This window comes from Rhincodon typus, chromosome 6 (assembly GCF_021869965.1).
Source record: "Rhincodon typus isolate 14 chromosome 6, sRhiTyp1.1, whole genome shotgun sequence".
Taxonomy (NCBI): domain Eukaryota; kingdom Metazoa; phylum Chordata; class Chondrichthyes; order Orectolobiformes; family Rhincodontidae; genus Rhincodon; species Rhincodon typus.
The window spans coordinates 82,648,347-82,673,199 of NC_063337.1; the positions used below are offsets into that span (position 1 = coordinate 82,648,347).

General features: G+C 38.7%; 1 protein-coding gene across 4 annotated transcripts in view; it reads right to left on the reverse strand.

The window, feature by feature from the left end:
• Positions 1-222: 222 nt before the first annotated feature.
• The window catches only part of LOC109921271 (LIM domain only protein 7-like), a 218,675-nt gene continuing 194,044 nt past the window's right edge, over positions 223-24,853 (reverse strand). For 2 of the 4 annotated variants that reach the window (XM_048598224.1, XM_048598225.1), the window contains 13 exons: positions 21,880-21,986; positions 20,944-20,998; positions 16,710-16,766; positions 14,261-14,286; positions 13,862-13,966; positions 12,113-12,205; positions 10,064-10,479; positions 9,071-9,126; positions 8,280-8,438; positions 7,266-7,494; positions 4,086-4,328; positions 1,796-1,904; positions 281-406 (listed from right to left, as the gene is read on the reverse strand). In XM_048598224.1, coding sequence (XP_048454181.1) covers positions 296-406; positions 1,796-1,904; positions 4,086-4,328; positions 7,266-7,494; positions 8,280-8,438; positions 9,071-9,126; positions 10,064-10,479; positions 12,113-12,205; positions 13,862-13,966; positions 14,261-14,286; positions 16,710-16,766; positions 20,944-20,998; positions 21,880-21,986 — 1,766 coding nt within the window. In that variant the 3' untranslated portion in view covers positions 281-295. Of the gene's footprint in view, positions 407-1,795; positions 1,905-4,085; positions 4,329-7,265; positions 7,495-8,279; positions 8,439-9,070; positions 9,127-10,063; positions 10,480-12,112; positions 12,206-13,861; positions 13,967-14,260; positions 14,287-16,709; positions 16,767-20,943; positions 20,999-21,879; positions 21,987-24,853 lie in introns of all 4 variants that reach the window. The other 2 variants (XM_048598226.1, XM_048598227.1) reach the window with 2 other exon arrangements.

The window sequence follows — 24,853 nt, forward strand, 5'->3', positions numbered from 1 at the left end:
TCAACTCTGTCTTAGTTCTACATTTCTCCTCCTAATTCTGCTTTTATGAATAGCTTTATCTGTATTAGACAAAAGCAAGAGGAGAAAGATAGGAACTGAAAGCAATTGGAGGCCAGGCAAACAAAGACAAGATAAAAAAAAAATGGATACTCAAGATTTTCCTGATTATGGGAAAACCAGAGCTGAATAAATAGGGTTCATGAAGAAGTGGGTGATATTCCAACTTGGCTTCCACAATCACGCACAAGTTCGATGTTTATCTCTCAGCAGATTCCAGAATGCTGCTTCTGAACTTCTACTTACCTTTGAACTGGATGTAGCAGGCATTACAGTAGAGTCTGTTATTCCGTACTCGGACCTCTGCTCCAGATTCTGTACCCCCAAGGTCAATGCCACACGAGATGCACTGTGTACGAGAGCAAGTTCACTTATTTACATTTTCTAAGATATTTCACAACTATTGGAATTTAAATACAGGGATGAAATCAGAAAGAGACAGCATTTCTTTTCACTGGTCCACTCAGCTTATATTTATTTTTTCTTTCCCCATTTTCATGGCAGAGAACAGTAATTGGTTGTTTAATAAAAAAGATGGGTCACAGGTTCTCCCCCATTATCCAACTAGGTATCTCACTGGTGACAGAACAAAGAGTTCAGTTCCACCAAAACAATTACTTACCTCCTATTCATACAATGGTTTTATTTTGGGGAGGGTGGGTTTATAGCATTGATCCAGAATACCTGCCAAACACTCTTGAGACGACATTTTGGGCAGCAAAAAGGTAGGGAAGTAGATGTCAATAATTTAGTGGTATGGTACCTTTGACCCGATTTGGTAAAAGGTGCCAAAGAGAAAATCGCCATCTATGGCTAAAGAGTTGGTAAGTTCTCTATTTTGGGAGTAAAGTCAGCAAGATTGATTTGGGACAATTACACAAAAATAGGGATTTTTTTGTGATTAAGCTGAACAAAATTAGCAAAGACTTGTGAAAAATTAATGTATTCTAGCATTTTTAATCAAAGCACAATGGGCCCAGTAACGAAAATCTACAAATATTCAGAGGTAGGAGAGATAAACAATAACATTTGGCCAAATATAATGACATTTAATTCACTAGATCACACATACCATAAAACACTTTAAACAAAATCTTTAAATTAACTGAAGTGGTCTTTCAAAGTCATGCTGTCTCCTTCATGACTACAGTTGCATGAAATAAGGTGTATAGTTGAGTTACTCTGCACTGGGAAGTCGAGTACCAAATGTGTCAATGAAGATGAAAATATAGCGTTAGCAGGGAGTGAAATTGTGGACATTAGCAGGAAGAACCAAAAAAGAACAACTACTGGTAAATGATAAAGTGATAAGATACTGATTTGTGCAAACTAAACCAAAAATAGTGACGAGCCTTCAATTTTAGCTGAAAACCAAAAGCTGTTAATGATAGAAGTGCAAGCAGGAAGGTGTTAAGTTATGCCAATCTGAAACAGAACCAAAGTTATGATTATGAATTATTGGCACAAGTTGTCCCACGTTAGTTAGTATGGCACCAAAATGCTTCCATACTGCAGCTGCCGAAACCATGCAGAATTCAGAAGCAAATAAAACAAAGTAATATCTTTTCTTGCAAATCACCTTCCAATAATTGCAATGCAACTTAGAACATCTGCATGGTTTCATGCACCAAAATATCAATACAAAGGCGAGTGGTAGAGTTCTAAGCAAGCATGCTCGTCTTCAGCAGACTTTGTTCGTGGTTGCTTAGCCTGTCTCATAGCTGGTCCCTATCCTCACCTTAAAACAATGTAAGTGATAACAAAGACCAAGAGACTCGATGATCATGGCAGCTCCTCTGCCCAGAGGACTATCACAGTATGAACAGATCTTCTTTCCACTTATTGACCTGGATACAGAACAAAAAGGGGACTGACTATAATGAAGGCTAGACAGGCATGCGAAGTAATGATGCTAACTCTGTGGGATGCTCAAGCCATCAATTGTTTGAAACATTCTGGTCAATGTAAAGAATCAATATACAAGTCCAGCAGGAAAAGTGGAGTCCTTGTACTGGGCCTGCAGTCTGTGACTTCAATTTTGATTATCTTCCGTTGGTATTGATGGCCTCAAAATTTCATGAGACTACTGTACAGGAGAAAGTTTTACAAGACAAAACAACAAAAAAACAAGACAAAAACAAGACAAAAACAAGAAAATCTGATCGTACACAAGGAGCTCCAATAAAAACTTGAAAGTTACTTCCACACATTTTAAAAGGTAGACAGCTTAAGATGGCTCCAAAACGCTAGGCAGCTTTGGAATTTATCAGATGGACTAAAACTTCACTGATTCCTGAACATTATCTATCATTTCAGAAGTAAGTCAATATATTCACATTCTAACACTTATTATTAGTATTATTCAGGCCAAAGCTTTATTAGCCTATAAGATAAGTGATCTTTCTGCATGGTGTCTGATTTCAATTACAAAGTAGCTGTACATTTGATTTAGCACAAAATCTAGCCATGTCTTCCGTCACTGTTAATTAACACATCCTGATAATGGCTGGTTAAAAGTCATTTTTTTTTGTAAAAGAGCAACCATAATATTTCTACAGCACCAGATTTTCAACACTTTCAATTTCATCAATTGATCGATGAGTACCAGCATGGATTTGTCAAAAAGAAGCCATGCCTGAACAATATGACTACAATTTTTTGAAGAGGTGGTTAAATCCATACATGTGGACTTCCAGAAGGCACTTAATCAAGATCCTCACAAGACACTATCAGCTCGAATTGAGGTCAACTTATTGATCCAGATAGGTAACTGAAAGAGTGGGCAGAGGTAGAGAGTTTAGCTGATTGGCAAGTACGGTAATTGGCAGAACGCAACGAGTGATGCTCCACAATGATTTGTGTTCAGTTCTCACCTGTTCACTACTATTCCTTAAGAAATAGAAGGCCATAAAATCTAAGCTAACGCAAGTTAATGACAGTGCAAAGATCAGCGACATTGTACAAAGTGTACATGGAGGTGTAAAGTTAAAGAGATAATAACAGTTTAAGTGACAAATTGAATTCAATGCAACTCAATGAGATGAGCCAATTTGGACTACCAAGAATAGAGCAGGATAACTTCTTCATGGTACAAAGCTAGAGATAGCAGTGGTCCAAAGAAGCTTGCAGGTCAAGGTACAAAAACCATTACAATGCTGTGAGAAAATAGTAATAATGGCAAATGGAATGCTGGCTTTTATATCTATAGGAAAAGAGGCAGTGCCTGCAGCACTGTGAGCAGTTCTGGGCTTTTGCAAACTTTAGGAAGGGGATATTGGCCTTTGAGAGTGTGTAACACAGTTTTATTTAAACGATAGCTGAACTCCAAAAGTTGAAATGCCAGGAAAGATTACACAATTGTTCATTACATTCTCTAGGATTGAGAAGCCTAAGATCAAGACACAACGAAGAACACTTCAGAAGAAACTCTTTCCTCTGCTTGGCGATTCTATGACCAAAAGGTAGAGCCTAAAAATTAGAGCCAGACATTTTTGGAGTAAAATTAGAAGACACTTTCTCAGGCAAAGTATGGTAGAACAGTTGAATTCTCTTCTGCAACTGGCAAATTTAAAACTGAGAAAACTAGAATCTTCATTAAATGGCCTATTTAAGGGATATGGAGCAAAGGAGGATATATGGAGTTAATTCATGGGTCAGTCATGATCTCACTGAACGATGGAATAGGCTGGATGGCTAAATAGTTTAATTCTATCCCTAGCAGTGCTAATTACAGTCCATTATTTTCTATTCAACTCTTGGATTACGCTTTGAAGTATACAACATGTTAACAAGGGGACAGTGACAATGATAAATACACAGGTACATTTCATCACTTATGATTATATAAATAAGGAAAGCATTCAAGCTGTTCCATGAAAGTGTTTAAAGATGTCAAGAATCAGTGAGTTAATGTGAAAGAATTTTCCATGTAAATGCAATAAACTATTTTCAAGTGTAGAAGGGTCACTGAACTATACACAGGAAACACAGTATCAGTGCAAAACATTTTCATTCAAATGATCAAGTACCTGTTGCTTTGTGGTATCTGGGGCTGACTGGTTGGTGCAACAGAAGGATTCTTGGTCCACGATGCTGTTCTCAAAGATCCAGTGGATTGCGGTGGTAAGGTTGATGATGCAGTGCGCAAGTAAGATCGGTTAGAAGTGGAGACTGGATAATAACCAGATCCTTTTCCCGAGGAATGTGCTGGCTCTGTAGTCGATCCCCAGTTGTTTGCCTTTGGGGCATCTAAGTTGTCTAAAGATTCACCTCTGAAATAAGAGTAATCGTAATATAACTGTTCAATGTTTCTGGGTTGCATAGTGATGTGTAATCTGGCACAGAATGCTTCCATTGTCCTAAATCAGCAAACATGATCGCAAAAACCTATAACAAGTTTTAGAAAATATCAAAGGACATGGGTAATATGCAGAGAATTAAGATCTGCAAACTTTCGCCAATCCTGAGATGATCAATTAATTAGGCCTGACCCTCTCCACTTGCTCCCAAATACATTCATCTTGTCCAACTGGCAGTGGTGGTGGGGAAGAATAGTTCACATCAACACAAGGACCTTCACCCGAGGTGCCTCCATCAAATCAGTGATTAGTATTTCCTGCATCTACAACAATTAAAAATGTAGCAAAAGGTAGCTTTGCTATTTTTATCTTCTCAAGCAGAGCTTCACTTGGACTTATGTTTGTACTTTACTCCATTTCCAGCGGGAAGCCACAACCAAACACATCCTCCCCCCACCCCCCCATTCTGCAGGAACTGTTCCCTTCACAAAACCCAGGTCCACTCCTCCTTCACTCCCAATAGCTTGTCACTACCACCAATCCACCTTCCCATGCAATTGGAGAAGGTGTAACACTTGCCTCATCCGAGGTGGTCTTCTCTACATCGATGAGACCAAGTGCAGACTCACTTGACCGATTTGAGGAGCATCTGCACTCTGTACTTTATAATTAACAGCACCTTCCGATTGCAAACCATTTTAACTCCCCCTCCCACGCCCTGGGTGACATGTCAATCCTGGGCCTCCTCCAGTGTCAAAATGGCGCCACCCGCAAACTGGAGGAGCAGCCTCATATTCCGCCTCGGGAGTCTACAGCCCAATGGCCTAAACATGGAATTCACCAGTTTTAAAATCTCCCCACCCCCGGCCTCATCCCATGTTCAACCCTCCCTCTCATCCCCGTCTCCTATTTATTCTTCATCTTTCTCACCTGTCCGCCGCACCCTTTCCATAATCTATCTCCACAACCCCTGACCTGCACCCATCTACCACCATCCCACCTAACTTCCCCCAGCCCCATCCTCCTTCCTCTATTTATTTCCGAGCTCCCTTTCCCCTCCCCAGTGCTGATGAAGGTTCCCAACTCGAAACACTGACTTCCCTACTCATCTGATGCTGCCTAACTTGCTGCGTGGACTCTGATACCAGGATCTGCAGGTCTTGCTATCTCTCTCTCTCTCACACATCTGTTCTACTTGCATCCCCTGCCCCTGCTCTCCACCTTGTCAACTGCATAAAAATCATTACTTTTCAGACCCCTTCTGTTCAAAGAAGGTATATTTTACATGAAATATTAACTCTTTCTCCACAGACACTGCTGTATTTCTTCAGAACTTAGATTATTTTTAAAGATACCCACCATCCACAGTACTTTACTTTTAATGACTTGGACTTTGTTGCTTGAAACATTTTATTATTTGAAATCCTGCTTGCCCATCCCATATGTAAGAAATAGCCTGTGTTTATGCATCTAATCAAGTCATTTTCACCTGGCAGTAGGGCATGAGAACTTCATGATATTTGGAAATGTGAATGTCTTGCACTTAGATGAGGTTTGGGACGGTGATGAGAGGGCAATATCGCTCTAAAAAAAGTGATCATTGCTCGAATTTATTTCTGTCAACATGGAGTGTACGTGGGGTTAAATTACCAACCTTGGATTTGCCAATCATTAATTGCTACCATTGATTCTTGGCAGGGGCACTGTTTCACAGATCAAAGTGTTTGGTATGTTGGTTTAAGCTATTCCACCCAATTACAGACATCCTGTGGGACCATTTATACTCCATGTTCATTTGGCAGCTGCATTGCTGTGTGCAAACACTGTTTTGTTATCGAATCCTGTGAAGGACTGATGACCTAAATGCCATTATGAGGGAAAGAAAATGCTTTAAAGTTTCCTGACAGCTTCAAAAGGCACTGAGATTATTTCTAATGCTGTATTGCAAGGAAATAGCAATTAGCGCAAAACCAGCAGAGTGTGAGAGCCAGATGGCTTGATGATATTAAACAGCCATGAAAGATGCAATTATCTGTGTTTGAAGGGTGAGATTAATGTTGAAATTTAATGCAGGGGAAACGCCTTGGTTGTTCTTCTAAGGTTCTTTTACCTGCTTAATGTTCAATAAAATTATCTAATGGCCGGTAGCCTACACCACATTTCCGATATCATCTGGTAATATCATTATATCAGTACCCGATGCATTACAGCAAGAGACTTTTTGGGAAAGTCTTATGGCATTTACCTTGATCTTTTTGGTCACATATCACACTTATTCCACGTACTGACTTTTCCCATACATTAGCAAGTCAAAACCAAGTAAGAAAGTAGAAGATGATTAGACTAGTGGGCACGAACTTAATATTTTTCATTTTAAAGCAATACATTCCTGACATTTTTTCAAACAAATTGATTTTATAGCTAATGATTAGTGCTGGCTGACAGTTTGAGCCTGCAAACAGTCGCAGGCATTTGTAATCCGGGAGTTTATTTATAGTACAGTTTCTGTTCGGAGGGTCGGTGTGGACTTCTTGGGCAGAATGGCCTGCTTCCGCATTGTAGGGGATTCTATACAAGCAAAGGAACAAAGAAACACTAAATTATGCAACAAGAGGAAAGGGGTGATCAAAGGATGGACACTTCCTTTACAAGTATGAAGAGGACTTGGGCTCCAAGTCCACTTGCCTCAGAGGCATATCATTGCACATGGACTAGTTGATTGAAATTATTTACACATATGGATAGAAGAGTTATCAAATGGATAAGTTGACAAAAAAACCGTGACAATAGGGATAGCAATGAGACCTAATGTTTTATGGAAGGCTAGAGCAACACACAGTTAGGATGGTAATTCATAGACTGGGTGGCAGATTGAAGACTACATCTGTGACTTTTTTTTATGGTTATTACCTTCTCATTGATCCATAATTGCTCGGTGCAGTCTTATTGGCAACACTGGCACTACGCTGCCTAATCCAGCTATTATCATTCAGGAGCTGGGTCTTTCTTCGCATTTCCTGTAGGATTTTCTGTCGTTCTTGCTCAGCGTACGAGAGTGGTGGCTCTTTTTGTTGTGAAGATTTTGGTCGCGTTTCACTCTTAATCCACGAGTTGTCTGGGGCTTTGCTCTTCGTGTCACCTAACAACCAAACCAAAAATCTTTAAGGGTGTAAATGTTTTGCCACTGCCCTTTAATCCACCTAAATTACCAGGAAGAGCTTATCCCAGCTGATTGCTTTTAAATGAACACCATTAAGATGGGGCTCTTGCAATTGCAAGTAACACTATTGAAATGGGGTGAATTAAGCAAACTCAAGCTCGTCATATCAGTACTGAAATACATTTCCATAATTCTGCCAATGAATTGGCACAGCATTTTCTCCAACATAATTATGTCATCAGCAAATATCATCTGAATCAATGGAAAGCATTCTTTATGGACTTAATGAGCAGTGTGTCATTGCATGTTATTACAATTTTTAAATCAGCATAGCCAAAAATAACCAATTCAAGCGCCAAATTGATTTAGAATGGTCTTTTTCATTAGTAGATTGTAATCATACTTGGGAAAAATAAATTAAGATTGTTATTGTTAAGAGAGATCAGCCAACTACAATGAACAAATAGTACATTCAGCATTAAAACATTGGCCATCCAAAATTCAGCACAGATCTGCATCAGCCCATTCGGCGTATTTCATGCACGTCAAGGGAAAACACGTACAATTAGCAAGCGACTATGATGATTAACTTGAGCATTTTTAAGTTGAGCAGAGGGTCTCTCTCAAGGGGAAAAACAAATTGCTTTAAAATGGAAACAGTTGCTTAAAGTGCAGCTGAAAAGGTGCTAATTAGCTCGATCATTGGAGTGACAAAGAGAAATTAGGGTATAGGTTAGCTGCTGATCAGAGGGCGTATTCCCCACCTCTCTCTGGGTCAGCATATTTCATCTGATTAAGGATTTTCAGCCTCTCAGTTTCCAATTCAACACGTGTAGCTTCCTGTGTCTTCCCAAGTCGCCTGCGGAGATTTTCTTCCTCAAGCAGCCACTGGGCCACACCACCCACTGGTTTCACACCTACACCTAAATACACGTTCAAATATGCACACAGCAGGCCATTAGCGCTCATGCAAGGATAACGTTTTCAAAGTGTTTAAACAGAAGGTTAAAAGGCAAAAGTGAAGAAATTATCAAATTCTGTTTCAAATTTCTGCTCCCACCTATCATTGTGCACACACACGCACTTACACAGACGAGCACACACACGCACTTACACAGACGAGCACACACACACTAATTCCACTCATTTGTTTTTAGCTGCATAGTTTTGGTGCTATTGTGACATACCTTAAATCGGAAAGAAATCTCATACTGAAACAAATGAGGAATGACTTTGCTCTCCAATAATGATGTTTGCACCAGGCTAGTGTTTATTATGTGGAACATTTCAAATTTAAGTAAGTTGCATTGCATTCAATTTATTTTAAGAACGTCAAAGGGATACTGAGAAATAATTGATCCCTTGCAATTAGGAGTAAAACACATTTCGACAAGTATTTATGATTGCTACACAACTTAGTTTTATGGAATAACTGAAGCTAAAATATTCTCCATTAATTGAAGATTCAGCCACTGGCTGGTTCAAGTAGCTAGCTAAAGAAAATTCAAATCTGTTTTAACTCCCAAGTTGAAACATTCAGGACAAAGAAACTCACCATGTCCCTGGGCAGGCACAAACTCATCGAGGTCAGAGGTAGACTTGGACTTTGCCCTATAATCATAATAGCATTGCAGGCTGGTTAGTACACCAAGTGGGAGAAAATATACCATTCATTTCTTAAAATCAGATTCAGAAAGAACAGCATATCGCAACAAATCTGAATAATTCTGATTGCTAACAAAAAACTCAATGGAACGAATTTGAGAACAAATTTTCTGCCTCCTTTCTTATAAACAGTGAAGCTCCTCAGGACAATTAACATTGCACCCCTTCCTCATTAACAAACAACTACAGAAACTCACAGTTAACAAAATCTATTGGACAGCTCATGGAAATTTCAACATAGCTGTACCACAATTTGAGAGACGGGGATGGGGGAACACAGTAAGCTGATAGTTGGAGACCTGAACCCCATATTCCATGTCTTTTACTCAAACAGACACTCCAAATCTTGTCATCAGGTTGCTTTCAGCGCAGCCAACTCAGTTTCATCCACTCAATCCACATTAATACTTATCTAGCTTTTCTTCTTCCCTGCCTAATCAACAATCCCTTTTCTCTCCCCTTTCTCTGGGGCCTGGCTCCACCTCCCAGCTCACTCCTTTTCCATTCGCCACACCTTGTCACCAAGATAAATGCCACTCTTTCCTCCGCATGCTGCATAATTTCTGAAGGATGTCACAAGACACGAAATGTTAACTCTCTTTTCTCTCCACAGATGCTGCCAGACCCGCTACATTCTCTAGCAATTTCTGGCTTTGTTTCAGACTTCCAGCATCTGCAATTTGTTGTACATTATTTCATACATAGTTATTTTTACACAACTTCACTTGAATTTGAAGATATTTCTTGTTCTCTTAAATTAATAATCAATCACTAAAATGCAGGACGTAACGTATTTTAAATGGATTACAGCTGGTTGGGAATGGAGTTCCAAACATCTGGCACTGAAAGCTAACTCAGTAAAACAGTTGGTTCAAAATCTTACCACTGGGGCTGATATTCCTCTGTTCTTTCAGTTTCTGCTAACCAAACCCTTTGCTCTGCTTGTTGTCTCTGCCTCTTCTCTTCTTTAAGTCGCTCTCGCTCACGATACCATTGTTCTTGCTGTTCACGTTCTTTCTCTTGCAGTTTTCTCTCCTGCTCAAGGTGATCTGCTGCTTCTTCTTCTTGACGCCTTCTTTCTTCTTGTGACCGTAATTCTTCTCGCTGCCTTGCCTCGTCATCATCACTTCTGTGCCAATCCTCTCCTTCTCCCAGTTCCTGCGATTCGTCCTCAGATTCCTGGTTACTCCAAGACGTAATCCAGTTTCGAGAAGTATACTGGTGCTTGAACTCTACAGGCCCATCCACAGTATTTGAAGGGGATTGTGGAGTGTTTGTTTCCTGTAGTATCCTGCGCTCCTGTTAAAGTTTAAAGTTAATTAATTTAACAAGACAGAAGATACTTATATACAACTTTACTAAGATATACATAGAGTGCGAAAGGGAAATATTAAAAAAAGATTAAGCACTTACTCCCAAAGAAAGTATTTAACTCATCTTCTTTTCCCACCATAGCCTCCTCATTGTCACCATTGCCTTTCTCTATTCACCATGACCTTTTTAAGGATGCGTTGGACACCTCTGCAGTGAACAGATTCTCCAGTACCTCATTCAAGTGGCCTTTCCTCAACTGGAATAATAGCCCATTACAAGAGGCTACTTGTTTGTGAAATGTTCAGCAACATCTGAAATCCCAGCATATTCCTTCTGGTACAAATTACTGGCTAGCAATCGGAAACAAAAAGCAAGGGCTCACATCCAACCCTCCTTGAAGCCAACCCTTCTTGAATCCAACATTAGAATAGTGAAGCCAAATGCAGTTCTCCCGACAGTTCCTCTGGGGCAATTCATATTGGTAATGTGGATTAAACCAGGAATCTTATGTATTTACAGGTAGTAATTAATTAACTCACTTTTTGTTAATACAAGAAAGCCATACTGAGTTTCAAGCACGACTCAGACTTCAGAACCAGTTAAAGTCAAACGAGTATGAAGATACCGACGTGAGAATTTGATTATTAGGAATAATGCACAACCACCGCATACATTTAAAAAAAACACAGACACTAAATTACCGACTATTATCCAGCTATGTCTGCAAACACTGCACCGTCATTGACCCAACTGGGGCTGGCCACAGTAGAATGTGGTGCAGCAAAACATGTTGAGAATTTTGCTGAAAAGACAAATTGAACTGCAGACAACAGCTTAGAAGGGAAATTCCTTTCTGCATGCACTTTGAAAGTTGAACACATTTTCAACACACGTATAATGAAATGGCAGTTGCATGACTTGGGGAGGATAACTTACTCATGCATGAATTTCTGATAAACGAGCAGCATCCATGCATGTTTTGTATTTCGTGCCATTTTGCCCGAAGGAATACAAGCAACATTCCATTTATAGAATGCAGTCAAAAGAATGAACATTTAAAATCATGGAGGTCCTAAATGACAGGGAGAAAAAAAATGGCCTTTCGTTAGCCTTTGGAAAATAAATGATTGAAGAAAACGCTCCCCATTCTGTTCCCTGAGCAAGTCAAAGAAAATATCCAAGTGTTATCAGGTTAAAAAGTAGTCTTGCCTAACAGTTCAGTTTTAGGAAAAGAAATAGCATTTGTAAGAGAAAGAATGATACCGATTAAAAAAATGCTTGCAACTGAAGTTAAAAATATGTTTTGCTCAAAAACATCATTACCAATTGTTAGTGATACGAACATGTAATTATAACATCATAAAGGGAAATACTAATATTTCAGTTTTGATCTATTATAGGAACATTTATTTGGTCTATTTTGACATGAAACTGCAAAATCCCAGAATATATCATCCAGGTCAATATTTTAACACTACAGGAAAGTTGTGTCCTTTTGGTCCCCCATAACTAAAAATAAATAAAACTCATTACTGTTTCAGAGAGTGGTAGCCTGCTCCCTCCCCATCTATATTCATCACCCTGCCATCCATTTAGTTATTGCTGTAAATGTATTTACCTCTTCGTAGTACTTGGAACCTTCTTGTTCAGCTTCTTTCTGAGCCTTTCTCCACTCTTCCTGTAGTTTCTCCTGCTCCCGCTGGTATTTTTCCTAACAGTTCCAAATGATCAGAACCATCAAGTAAATGAAAGCATTTGCACATTGAAGCAAAGAAAAGCTTGTGTTGCCTCACCAGTGCTGCTAGAATGAATTACCAATGCCAAAACTAGAATTAAACTAAAACTGCCATGCAATCTTCAGAATGCTGGTTTTGATTGGTCGGATCAGAAATATGATATTTAAAATTAAGAGTCTGGAGTTGCCAAAATTCACAGTTATTTAAACCATGAAGCCTGCACATTACCAAATTTAACAAATTGGCAGCTTTTGTATGACTTACACTAAAAAAAATGAAATCCACGATTTAAAATACTAGAATTTCAAACTATACCACAGGTATTAACATTGTAAAAGTGATTCAGATTCAATGAACTTTGTAACTTTTTTTCATGTAAAAGGTCAGTGGTGCCCACCGCAATGAGTTCTGTCATTTCAGATGAATACATTTGCCTCAAGTCTAGGTTTGGCAAGGGTTCTAAGAACTACCACCAAACAATAACAATAAAATACTCAAGCCATCACCGCTCTACTTCATGCATATCCCCTTTTTATAACCAGTGCTCTATGATAATATGCTAGCATTACGGTTACAGTGTGAGGAAAGAGCAGTGTTATGTTCTCCTTAGAGGGCAAAGATGGGAAATTGGTTTAGACAATACAGATTAATTCTGGAACAATACGAAATGCAGTGCATGCCCACTGGTCACCAAGACAGTTTTTAATTTAAAAAAAAACAGGATTATAAAACAAATATTCTGATAGCCAAATAAATTGAACTTTTCAGTGATCATAATCAATGTGCACATATCTAAAAACTTATAAGTCATGCACAACTGAGCAATATATTAATTTGACAGTGTTGGCAGGTTTCACTGAAAAGCTACTGTGAATGGGAAATTCTTGATTTGAATTTGCAAGAATTTGGAATTTGAATTTGCTTTATATTTGCGGGACTAAACAAACCTCAAATGTTCCAGTCCCAAACAATACAATATTCTCAGACAACTGACAATACAAGGTAATGCATTAGATTCAGCTATTCTGTCCGTCACTCAACTGAGGCTGGGGACAGAAATTTGGACAAACTTGATCAAGGAATTAAATCTTGAAATTGTGGTACCCTTAGCCTCATGTGCATGGACACAGGCATCCCAAATCTTCCCTACACAGATCAGCCACTTCATCATGGAAAGATGATATTGCACAAGAGAAAGTCCTCACTGGAAACGGTCTGACTGAAGACCACACACATGCACTCTGTGAACTGGTCTCAAAAGACATTTGTATAAGTTTATGAACAAGTGGATTGCTCTGGCAGCTGGGGATACTTGACACTCAAGGTAAGTAGAGAATTAGAAATTTAAGATGCACATTCTCCACAGGTAGAAATAGGATTAGAAAATTAAGAAACTTCAAAAAAATTCTAAGTTGGATTTTTGGAAAGGTCTTGATTGCCCAATGGCTTGCATCCTGCTTTAATTCATGCTTTGCACAAATATGTTAAGCAGCTGTATAATGGAATGGACACATTAGCCTGGTGTTACACGGTTCTACGTTAAAAAGGACTAAAATCCATGCAAAGCATTTATTAGTAAATCTGCAAGACCACCTCAGCACCATGCGGCTAGCAGTATAGCCACACTGTACCTGTAACAATCGGTCCTGCTCTTTCTGCCATATTTCCTGGCGCTTTCTCTCCTCCTCAGGATTCCAAGACCATCGACTTGAAACACTAATTGATGGAATTTGTAGCTAACATACCACAGCAAGAAGAAAGCATGTAACACTTTGACTTTTATTTATTAATAACAACACACAGTGATTATAATTTTCTTCAATGTCAAGTGTTTTTGTAAGCAGTCGACTGAATTCTGAAATGATCGTTAATTATGATCTTGTTTTGTCTCTAATTCTGGGATTTATGCAAAAGGCAAAATTGCCTCCCTTCAGTGAACCAAAAAATGCACAATCAGAAACAGTAATTTTACAGCAGCTGAGTGATATTTCAAAACCAAAATCCAGGGGAAGAATTTGTACTTTACTTACATCACTCATTGCAGATTCAGATCCGCCTGTAGAAGAACAAAGAGAACTTTTTAAGATAATGTACAGCACCAAAATTACTGCTGTTCATCTGGACAGCACAGTGGTTGTGGCTGCTTCACAACGATATGAGTTCTTTCAAAACAGCATCAGTACAAGTCACTACAGACTTTTTTTAAACTGAACTTTGCACCAACACAATGTAATGTTACAACACACTGAAAGACTTCTCAAAGACATTTAGCAGCTGCAAGAACAAAGACATTGATTGGTATGTGAAATCCAACATTTGTGAATGAATGCTGGATCTCCTCCCTTATTTGCTCCACTAATTAGAGTAATCGAGGAGAAGTTTAACCTCCACCCTGTGGGGTACACCCCCAGGACACTGGAATGCTGTTAATATCACGTAAAATGTTACTAGTTGAATTCAATGAAGAGTAAGCTTGGCTGATGTTAAGATTACATTACTGATTAACAGGAGAAGAAAAAATTGACCCACTGCCCTGGAATTCATAATTGGTATCACTGGAAATTGACAATAAATTGTTCAAGTAACCAAGGTGAAGGGTAAATGCATCCTAGAAATTGCCCCAATTTTGAATTACCCCTATAACCAAGACATTTGTGTTCTGATAAGACGCAAGGGTTGGGGTGACATGTTGCAGCTGTACAGGACATTGGTGAGGCCACTTTTAGAATACTGCACGCAATTTTGGTACCCTTGCTATAGGAAAGATGTTGTGAAACTTGAAAGGGTTCAGAAAAGATTGACAAGGATGTTGCCAGGTTTGGAGGGTTTGAGGTCTGGAAGAGGCTGAATTGGCTGGGGTTATTTTCCCTGGAGAGGAGGCCTTACACAAGTTTATGAAATCATGGGGAGCATGGACAGGGCGAATATCCAAGGTCTTTTTCCCCCAGAGTAGAGGAGTCCAAAACTAAAGGGCATAGGTTTAAAGTGAGAGGGGAAAGATTTAAAAGGGGACCTGAGGGGCAACATTTTCACACAGAGGGTGGTGCATGTATGGAATGAGCTGCCAGAGGAAGTGGAGGAGGCTGGTACAATTACAACATCTAAAAGGCATCTGGATGTGTCCATGAATTGGACGGGTTACGGCCCAAATGCTGGCAAATGGGACTAGACCAGTAAAGGATATGTGGTCAGCAAGTACAAGTTGAACCGAAGGGCCTGTTTCCGTGCTGTATTACTCCATGACTATGACTATGACTTTAAACTAGTGGTTGCAACTTATAGGAGCTTGCCAAGAAAACAAGATTTGCTGTTTAAAACAGCTAAATCAGTATGTGTAAAATTTTGATGAACTGCCTTGAACTTCACTCATATTTTTGCTTCTGTAAGTCATTCTCTGTCTACAAATCTCAGAGGATAAAAATTCAGCCTGCACAAGTTCATCAATGGGTAGGAGTCTGAGATGATCAAAAGTGTAATTCTAACCCTATATTCCCTTGCACAGCACTCCAGTTAATTGTTAAGCTTGAGATAAACACAGCCACAGCAATGAGTAACAGGTGCAAATTTCAGTCAAGACTTGAGCCGCTACAGAAATTTTGTCACGTTGCTTAAAATGAAGATATTGGGATAAAGCCCAAACTGTAATAGTACAAAAACATCTGAATGTCTATTAAAGCCACTGAAAGACGACAACCTCTGAATTTTGTGCTATTTCATATTAATCATTTTCAGTACTCACATTAATGCATTTTTTTGTCAAACACATTTTTGTTTGGTGCCATAGGTTTCCAATGCTTATGGCACCAAAAATACACAAATGAAATACTGTTGCAAGGAAAAGGGAAAGAAGGTGCAAAGGGCCAAATCATTTCAAAGTTGCAGGAAGACACCAAGCAAGGACAAAATGTTAAAAAAAAGACCTGTACCATCATTTGCAGGTTGTGGTAAATGTACACTTTTGCAAACCTGGTCTGCAGAATATATTTTTCTCAAACAAAATCCATTTAGCAAATGCAACAGTTTAAATTTCAAATTGTCTAACCAATCAGTTTGAATTCGAACACAGATTTGCAAAGTAAAGTGGTGCATTAAAATGGCGGTACAGCCTTCAAATTGTGCGTTGTTTCACCCTGTGCATGTTCGCATCAAGCATTTACACACAATGAAATTAAAAAAACAAATATTAGTTTGCCAAATATCCAACAATGGTTAGAAATTGGAAACTTCTTATTTGCACTTTCAAAATGAGAACATCTGTCAAATATGATGCATAACCTTTACCACAAAGATAGACCAACGAATTGCAAGAGAACTTTGATGAGCCTAAAGAAAGAGAAGCATTTATAAAATCATAAGCCTTATGAAGCAGATAAACAGGCAGAAGTGTGAGGATTTGCCCAAGTACTGAAACAGAGCTGACATAATTGGAAGCCTAGTTGATAACACCACAATACATATAGGCATTAATTATTGTTTTACCTTGTTCAAAAAATTGGGACCGCCTTTTAAAGTTTCTCAGGCTAAGGGGCTCAAACGCTAAAGCAAAAATACAAAATGTATTAACTACAAAATTTATTTCAGCCATTAAGCAAAGTTACATGTACCCATGAGGGTAAACTTTAATAAATTACAGCAATGAATATTCTTGAAGAACACAAAATTTAAAACCACAGAATAACTTCAATCTAACATGGAATTCACTTTCAGTTTTTCTTTCTTTCCTTAATAGCCTTAAATCATATTGATGACCAGAACTTGTAGTGAATTCTATAAGCATCTATTGCTGTCACGAAAGTAACATAAATGGATAAAATTAGAACCTTACTTTCTCTGTTCCAGGATTTTATTACTCCCCAAGCATGAGAAAATAAAGTAAAATTTCCAACCCTCACCAACTTCAGAAAAAAAACATTTGAGCTGTTGATATGTACCAAACATTCATGTTCAAGCTGTGAAAGAGGAACAGTCAACTGAAGTCATGTAGCATTAATATTTGAATAGCGTTGTCTTAAAGTGGGGACATAAATGGTGCCAATTTAGCCATTACTACAGAAAAGGTGAACTGCGCTAGCCATTAATAGAACTTCTCCATTTTTTTTTTAAATTCCTGGCTTGCAGTCAGCATGTCTCCATGACGATGCCTCAATCTGGCTGGAAACTCAAAAACTGCTTGCCCAGTTCCCAAACACAATAGATTACTCACAGAACTCATGAAATATTTGAACAGTACAAACGTTTAAACTGCAAAACCCGTTCCTTTGTCACAGAGCTAATTATTGTCTACCAGTAATGATAGTGAGTGATCCTCATCAACATAACCTGAAACCTATCACTTTAATGCATGTTCTTCAGTACTGGATTGTTTTAAAGATTAAAACCCCCTAGTGCAGATTTAACTTATTTAATTTAGATTATTATAAAACTAAACTTGTGTGACAAAGTAACATTTGCACCACAAAAGTGCCAGGCAATGACCATCTCATAGAATCTCTACAATATGGAATTAGGCCATTCAGCTCATCAAGTCCACATTGACCCTCCGAAGAGTAGCTCACCCTGTGTCTGTAATCCTGCTTTTCTCCCCCCAGGCTAATCCACCTTGTGCTAACCACTAAGCCACCGTACCACCCATCTCTTACGCCTAACTCTTCCTCCTTTCTCAGATGAGATCCATCAAGGAAGAATCTAACCATCTTCTCATGATGTTCAGTGACACTACCATCAATGAATCACCCACTATCAACATTTATGGGTTACAATCAACCAGAAACTGAACTGGATGAGCCATTTAATTATCAAGGATATAATTGCAGATCAGAGACTAGGAATTCTGCAGCTTATAAATTACATCTCGATTCCCCAAACCTGCCCATCATCTACAAGGCGCAGGTCAGGTGTGCGATGGAACACTATCAATTTGCCTGGAAGGATGCACATATTTCCAGCAACATTGGAAGCTCAACACCATCCGAGATAATATAACCCACCAGATAGGGTGCCAATCTACTACCTTTAACATTCACTCACTCCACCAATGATCCACAGTCGCTGCACTGTGACAAGAATCACTGCAATAACTCATCATGGCTCTTTAAACAGCAGCATCCAAACCTGCAAATTCTACCATCTAGAAGGACAAAGACAGCAAATACATGGGAATTCTACCACTTTTCTAAGATTTCCCTCAAATCACTCACTATCCTGACTTCGAACTATGGTGTTATCCCTCCACTGTTACCTGGTCAAAATCCTGGCACTCCTTTCCAACGTGCAATGCAGGGCTCCCTACATCATATTGACTGCTGAATCTCAAGGAGGTGCCTCACCCCCAAATTAAGGGCAATTCGCGATCTGCAATAAATGCTGGCTTTGCCAGCCAAGACTGCATCCCATGTACTAATGAATTTAAAAAAAAGTTTGATGAGAAGCTGTTACAGGTGGGTGGGACCAGGGAAGCCCTTTAATGTCAAATTCAGAGTGAAATTGACACACAATTTGTACCAAGTCCCTGTACAGATGTGTGTCAAATAAATTTTGAAACTGAAGTTTGGTTTAATAAAGAATATGGAGTAAAGCATTAGCAGTTACTACTTTCAACTTAACCATTTCCAGTACCATCTGCTTACAGTAAATCATAACATTTTAGTGTGGAAAGAGATCAAAGATAATATGAACAGTTTATACCATACAGAAATTAATCTAGGAGTGACCTCAAAATTACACGATGACAGGAGCACAAGCTGCTTGCACATTCCCTTGATATCACACCAGTGATGTGTTTGATTTTTTTTTGAAAGAATTGTTTTGACTACATTTTGTCATTCAATGGCAGAATGCCTTTTGAAGATAGCTTCAAGTGCCTTTACTCAATACACCCACACAACTGTATTATTCCCAGCTGAGATTTTCAGTACATCTCTTTGGACCACACAAGTAGAATTTTAGCCCCAAAAGGGGGACTGAAAGCTCAATATTTCTATCAGTGGAAAAATATTAAGGTAGAGGCCAGTTTTTGAATCATTTCCTGAGAATATATAATGGTTCTGCAGTTGCACATAAAAACATTAGGTGATAACACTTGAGAGAGTTCTCTAAAGATGGATTATACATTAAAAAAAAATTCTAACTGTATTTAAGGGTTATACACATTGACATTCAGATGCAACATCAAGCGAAATCAATGCAATAAGCTTAAATTTAAAGTAAAAGGAAATTGCAATTTATTTTAAAATTGTCTAAGTGGAGTCCAGATAATTAAATAGTTGTACTACAAAATTTTATACACAACTGGGAAATGGTGCTTTGGTTACAAAATGCAGAGATTTTGGAATCTACCTATAGAATCCAAAAAAATGTTGCAACAATTTGAGAGTGGCTCCAGAATCATCATATATATTGTGCTAAGTGTTTAGAACTCATTTTAAAAAAGAGTTATTCACACAGAACTTTTTTTAAACTCTATTCCACTTTCCTGGTCCATCTCTGTATCCCTCAATTTTGAAAGGGAGAAAAAGATTTATTAATCTCTGTCTTGAACATGTACAATGACCGAACATTTACAGTCCTCTGGGACAGAGGATTTGAAAACTTTGCAACATTCCATGAAAATAATCGACTCCTTATCCTGCGAACGAAACCGTAAACAAAGAACTGTCTACTAGTCTTCAATTGCAAGGCTTGCCGCAACTATTATGTTAATAGCTAAATGATTCCTCATAAATGCTGTCAAACACATCTGAACCAATGCAAAGAACACAGCTGGTTTGAATGTTAATGCACCTCACGTTCAAGCAATTCTTGCTCCTACGTATTAGTGGAATAAATTTGGTATTTCCCTGAATACGTGACTCCCTCATACGTGGCCCAGAGACACGGCACTGAATTTTAATTCCAAAGTCCTATTCCAAACACAGGATGGAATTCTGGATTGGGAACCCAAAGATGGCTGTGGAAGGACCCTGGAGAAGATTTCTAAGATTTGCAACCAGTTTAAGAGTTTGCATCGTGGAAGGCCTATCCAATGAAAGATGGCAGACTGGCTCAGCATCTGGAACAGCCAGTGGAACCATACAGGGTTCTGATGAGTGGCTGGCAGCTCCATGGAGCTTGTGGGTGCTGTTGTTGTACATGTTGGACCATGAAGGCACTTCAAGGTGGACATGCCTCTTGAAGACGTGAATAAATCAAATTACAACAGGGTTGTCATTGCAGTGGGGAGGCCCCTCTACAGAGTGGTCTTCTACCACAGCTATGGTCCTTGCTGCCCTGTTGAGTGGGTCTACAGGATGTGAAGGCATCCAGACCTATTCGTCAAACCAACAGCTGACCGGCCTGTTAGGAAGCCTTCATCATTTCATCCACTAGCTCCAGCCCCATCTGGAAAATGCAAATGCTGTTTGAAGGCGGTGAAGAACTAGCAGTCTAACTGCTCAACTGGCTACTGTGACTGACAGGTAGGAATACGTCACCCTCAGAAGATAGCCCCATCAATATAGACTCAAGGAAAGAACGGACCAGCAAGCCGGCATGCTGGCCTTTGAAGCCAAACTGCTAGCAATCCAGCCTCCAATCCCACCTTCTGCTGGGGAATAAGAACTCAGCAAACAGAAATACTGTGACCTCCAGTGCAAAGTTTGTCCTTTAGGGGCCCATTATAAAAACTATCCCAATGGAAAAGAACCAAGTCTATTCTATTTTGTTTAAAATACTTTACCTTTTGACTTTTCATCCTCCAGCAAATTTTCCTGGTCCCTTTTTGATTTATCAACCTGTTTATTAACACAAAAATATTCCATCTCAATTAATTTCCTGAAATATTAATCATAAAGGGTCAAAAACAAAACAAGCACTTATAGGGGTTCAAAAAGCTAATGCTAACATTGCATACGATGAGCAGAGGGCTTTCAATGCTAAGCACGCAGCTAGGAAATTGCGCATAATAGTGGCAACGTGAACAACATGCAAGGTTCTTCAAGAATAAATTTTCATAAGATCACGCCTATTTCTTCCAATAGTTAGGTTAATATTACCAGGAGTAGCCAAGACAAGGTTATCTAATTTCATCTTAAAAGTTAAATAGATCATTGGTTTTGCACATGGCATTCCATACTGCATGTGTCCAACTTGGAAAATAAATAAAAAGGTTGATATAGCAAAAACTATTCCTGCACAGAAATTCCCAGTGTCAATATGTCATCATTACTGTTCTTCATCCGAGCCACCAATTTTTGTATTTGCTCAAAAATAAAATGTATGGTACGCCAAGGACAAAATAGTCATTTGCTTGCTGCATCTACTTAGGAAGGTTTCCTTCCCAACATGCTTTTGGTCGTACGTAATTTTGCATTCCCCTTCATTCCCTGGTCCCACTGAGCAACTTTGACAAGAGGACTTGCAGCCAGGCTATACACGAAGTGCCTTTCTATTTAATTATGCTCACTTTACTCAAAAACTCTTGTCATGAAGGTATTTAACAGTTGCAACAGTACTCTTGAGCTAGATGGGATGAAATACAATATATTTGGATGCTTAAAACAATTACATTGTAAAAATCTATTTGCTACAATAACTAGTTAGTCAAGCTTAGTAACCACTGCAACTGCCTTTAACTGTGAAAAAACCATTTGTAGAACAACGTATGAAATCCTACCTCCATTGATCGATTCAAGGATTGGCTCTTGTTGGTCATTGTGACCAGTCCAGCATCGTCCCATCTAGTAGGGTCATTGAAGTTAGCATGTTCTGTCTCACTTATACCTAGAATATTATGTGTTTTTGGGAGTCAGACTGGTCAGAATGATTGTCTTATCATCTTTTTTAATAAAACTAAGTCAGAGTCTCTATAACATGGCCATGTAGGACAAGTCACAAATAGAAAACTATTGAAACACAGTCAGAACACAAAAATGGAAACAAAACAAGAGGCAAGTTTGATAAGAACTCAAGCATTAGGATCAGGAGTGGGAATTTCAGTCCATCGAACCTGCTTTGCCATTTGACACAATCATGGCTGATATTATCTCAGCCTTAACTCCAATTTCCTGCTTGCTTTCCATAACCCTTCAACACATCACTAATTAAAAATCTGTATCTCCTTCTTACAGGTTCCTGCATCCACCGCACTCTGTGGTAGTAAATTCCTTTGAGTGAAGTAATTTCTCATGTGTTCCAAATCTGCTACCCCTTATCCTAAACTATGACCTCTCATTCTAGGTTGCCCCTCAAGAAAACAACTTTTCTACATCTATTTTGTCAATCCACTTAGCATATTATTTGCATCAATTAGACCTCCTGTCATCCTTTCTGGAGTTTAGAAGAACAAGTTTAAACTGCTCAATCTCTCTTCATAAGGAAGACCTTTGTCTCTGGAAGCAATCTCATGAATCTCCTCTGAACTGCCTTGAATACAACTACATCTGTCCTCAAGCAAGGGGACTACAATACTCTAGGTGAGGTACACTAATGCCTTGTACAGTTGCAGCAACTCTTCCTTCCTTTCATACTCTATTCCTTGAGCAACAAATGCCAAATTTCTATTAGCCGTGTTATTACCTGCTGTTCCTGCATGCTAGTTTTCTGTGACTCATGCATGAAGACGACCAGACCCCTCTGCACTAAAGCACCTGAAGTTTCTCAACATTTACTGGTATTTTGCTTTTCCATTTTTCTGGCCAAAATAGAGAACCTCTCTCATATCTATGTTAAACTTCATCTACCAAATCCATACCCATTTGTAAATTTATTTCTTCACTGCAACTAACTTTCCCACTATTTTAGTGGCATCTGCAAATTTAGCTACAGTACTTTCTATGCCTGTAACCAAGTCATTAATATAGATTACAAAGAGTTACGGACCCAAGGACCAACCCCTGAGGTACCCCACTAGTCATGTCTTGCTGACCAGTTAAAGGTTCATTTATCCTGATTCACTGCTTTGTATTGGTTAGTCAAATCTCTATCCAAGCAAATTAATTACACCTAACCCCATGTCATCTTCCCTTGTGTATTAACCTTTTGAGCAGCGTCTTGTTCAATGCTTTCTAGAAGTCCAGATATACGACATCTACAGAACCCCCATTATCCACACTACTGTTGCATCTTCAAAGAACACTAGCAAATTAGTCAAACATGATTTACTCCTCACCGAATGAGAGATTTTATTTTTAACTTCCAAGTGTCCTGTTTGTACTACTTTAATAATGAATTATAGATTCTATCAATTTCCCAACAACGTATTAACCTAACACGTCCATAGCTTCTTACTTTCCACCTCCCTCCTTCTTGAATAAGATTGTACATTAGCATTTTTCTAATCACTGGAATCTTTCAAACATCCAGGGAATTTTGTAATATTATAACCAATGGATCCACTGTTGCTGCTGTCACTTCTTTTAAGACACTAGAGTGTAGGGCATCAAGCCCTGCAGACTTAAGCTACCTTCCAACACAATAGTTTATTAAGTACTTTTCCCCAGTGATGACTTTTGTTCTAGATCCCTCCATTTCTAAAACCTCTGTATTACCAGTCACTATTGGGATGGTACAAGTGTCCTCCTCTATAAAATGGAATCAAAATTTTGGTTTCCTATTATTAACTCTCCAGTCTCATCCTCCAAGGGATCAACATTCACCTTAGCTACTGAATTCCCTTTTATGTACTTACATAAGCTTTTGCTATCTGTTTTTATATTTTGCACTAGTTTTCATTCTTAATTTACCTTTGCTTTTTTTAAATGACATGTGTCCCCAGGAGTTTAAAAATAAGGGTTGCGTGCCGGTTGGAGGCTCTGCGAAAACACCAGAACTCTGTTCATACTCATGCAACTACCTTGGGTACAAGTTCAGTTCAAAATCCTTAACAGACTTAAACATTAAATAGGGGACAAGCGACTGGGAAGTGGAATGGTTTTCCTCAACTGTCAGGATCTCATCTGTCACCGTGGAAACTCCATTCACTTGGAAACAATACAATTGTTGTAAATTATAAGAAAGTAAATGGAAAAGATGAGAGAGAGGGGAACACAAAGAGAACAGGTTACACAAAACAGAAGCTGAAAGGAAAGATACTGTACAAACAGTTATATACAGCCATATTTCATCAGATGTTTCAAAACTTTCTGCAAATAATTACCTTTGATGGGAAGCCATTATAAAAGATATTAAAAAAAACATAAAGCAGTCCCTACTGTAATGCTCATTACAACAATCAAGTAAAAATGTAAGCAGAGTGCTGCATGAAAATCCAATTTATTTTTCACTACAAAAAGCTCAAGACCACACTTAGGGACACTACCATTGACCATGTGTCACCTGCTTGCCTACAAATGATTAAAAGTAAGTTTTGTTTTAATTTTAAAAAGTACTTACAGCTTCTTTACCCCAGGGAGTGATTGGAATGTAGGTGTTTCTACCACAAGGAGCAGCTAAAACATTTATATGGGAGCTAGGTAAGTACATAAGGGAGAAAGATATAGATTTTTGCACTAAGAAGATTAGATGAATTAGGGAGGGATCATTCATGAATCCCAGAATAAACCAATTGGACTAAGTCAACAGCTTCTGCACAGAAAATACCTTATATTTAAACTCACAAATATTTACATATTGGATGTAACAAGGTGTAG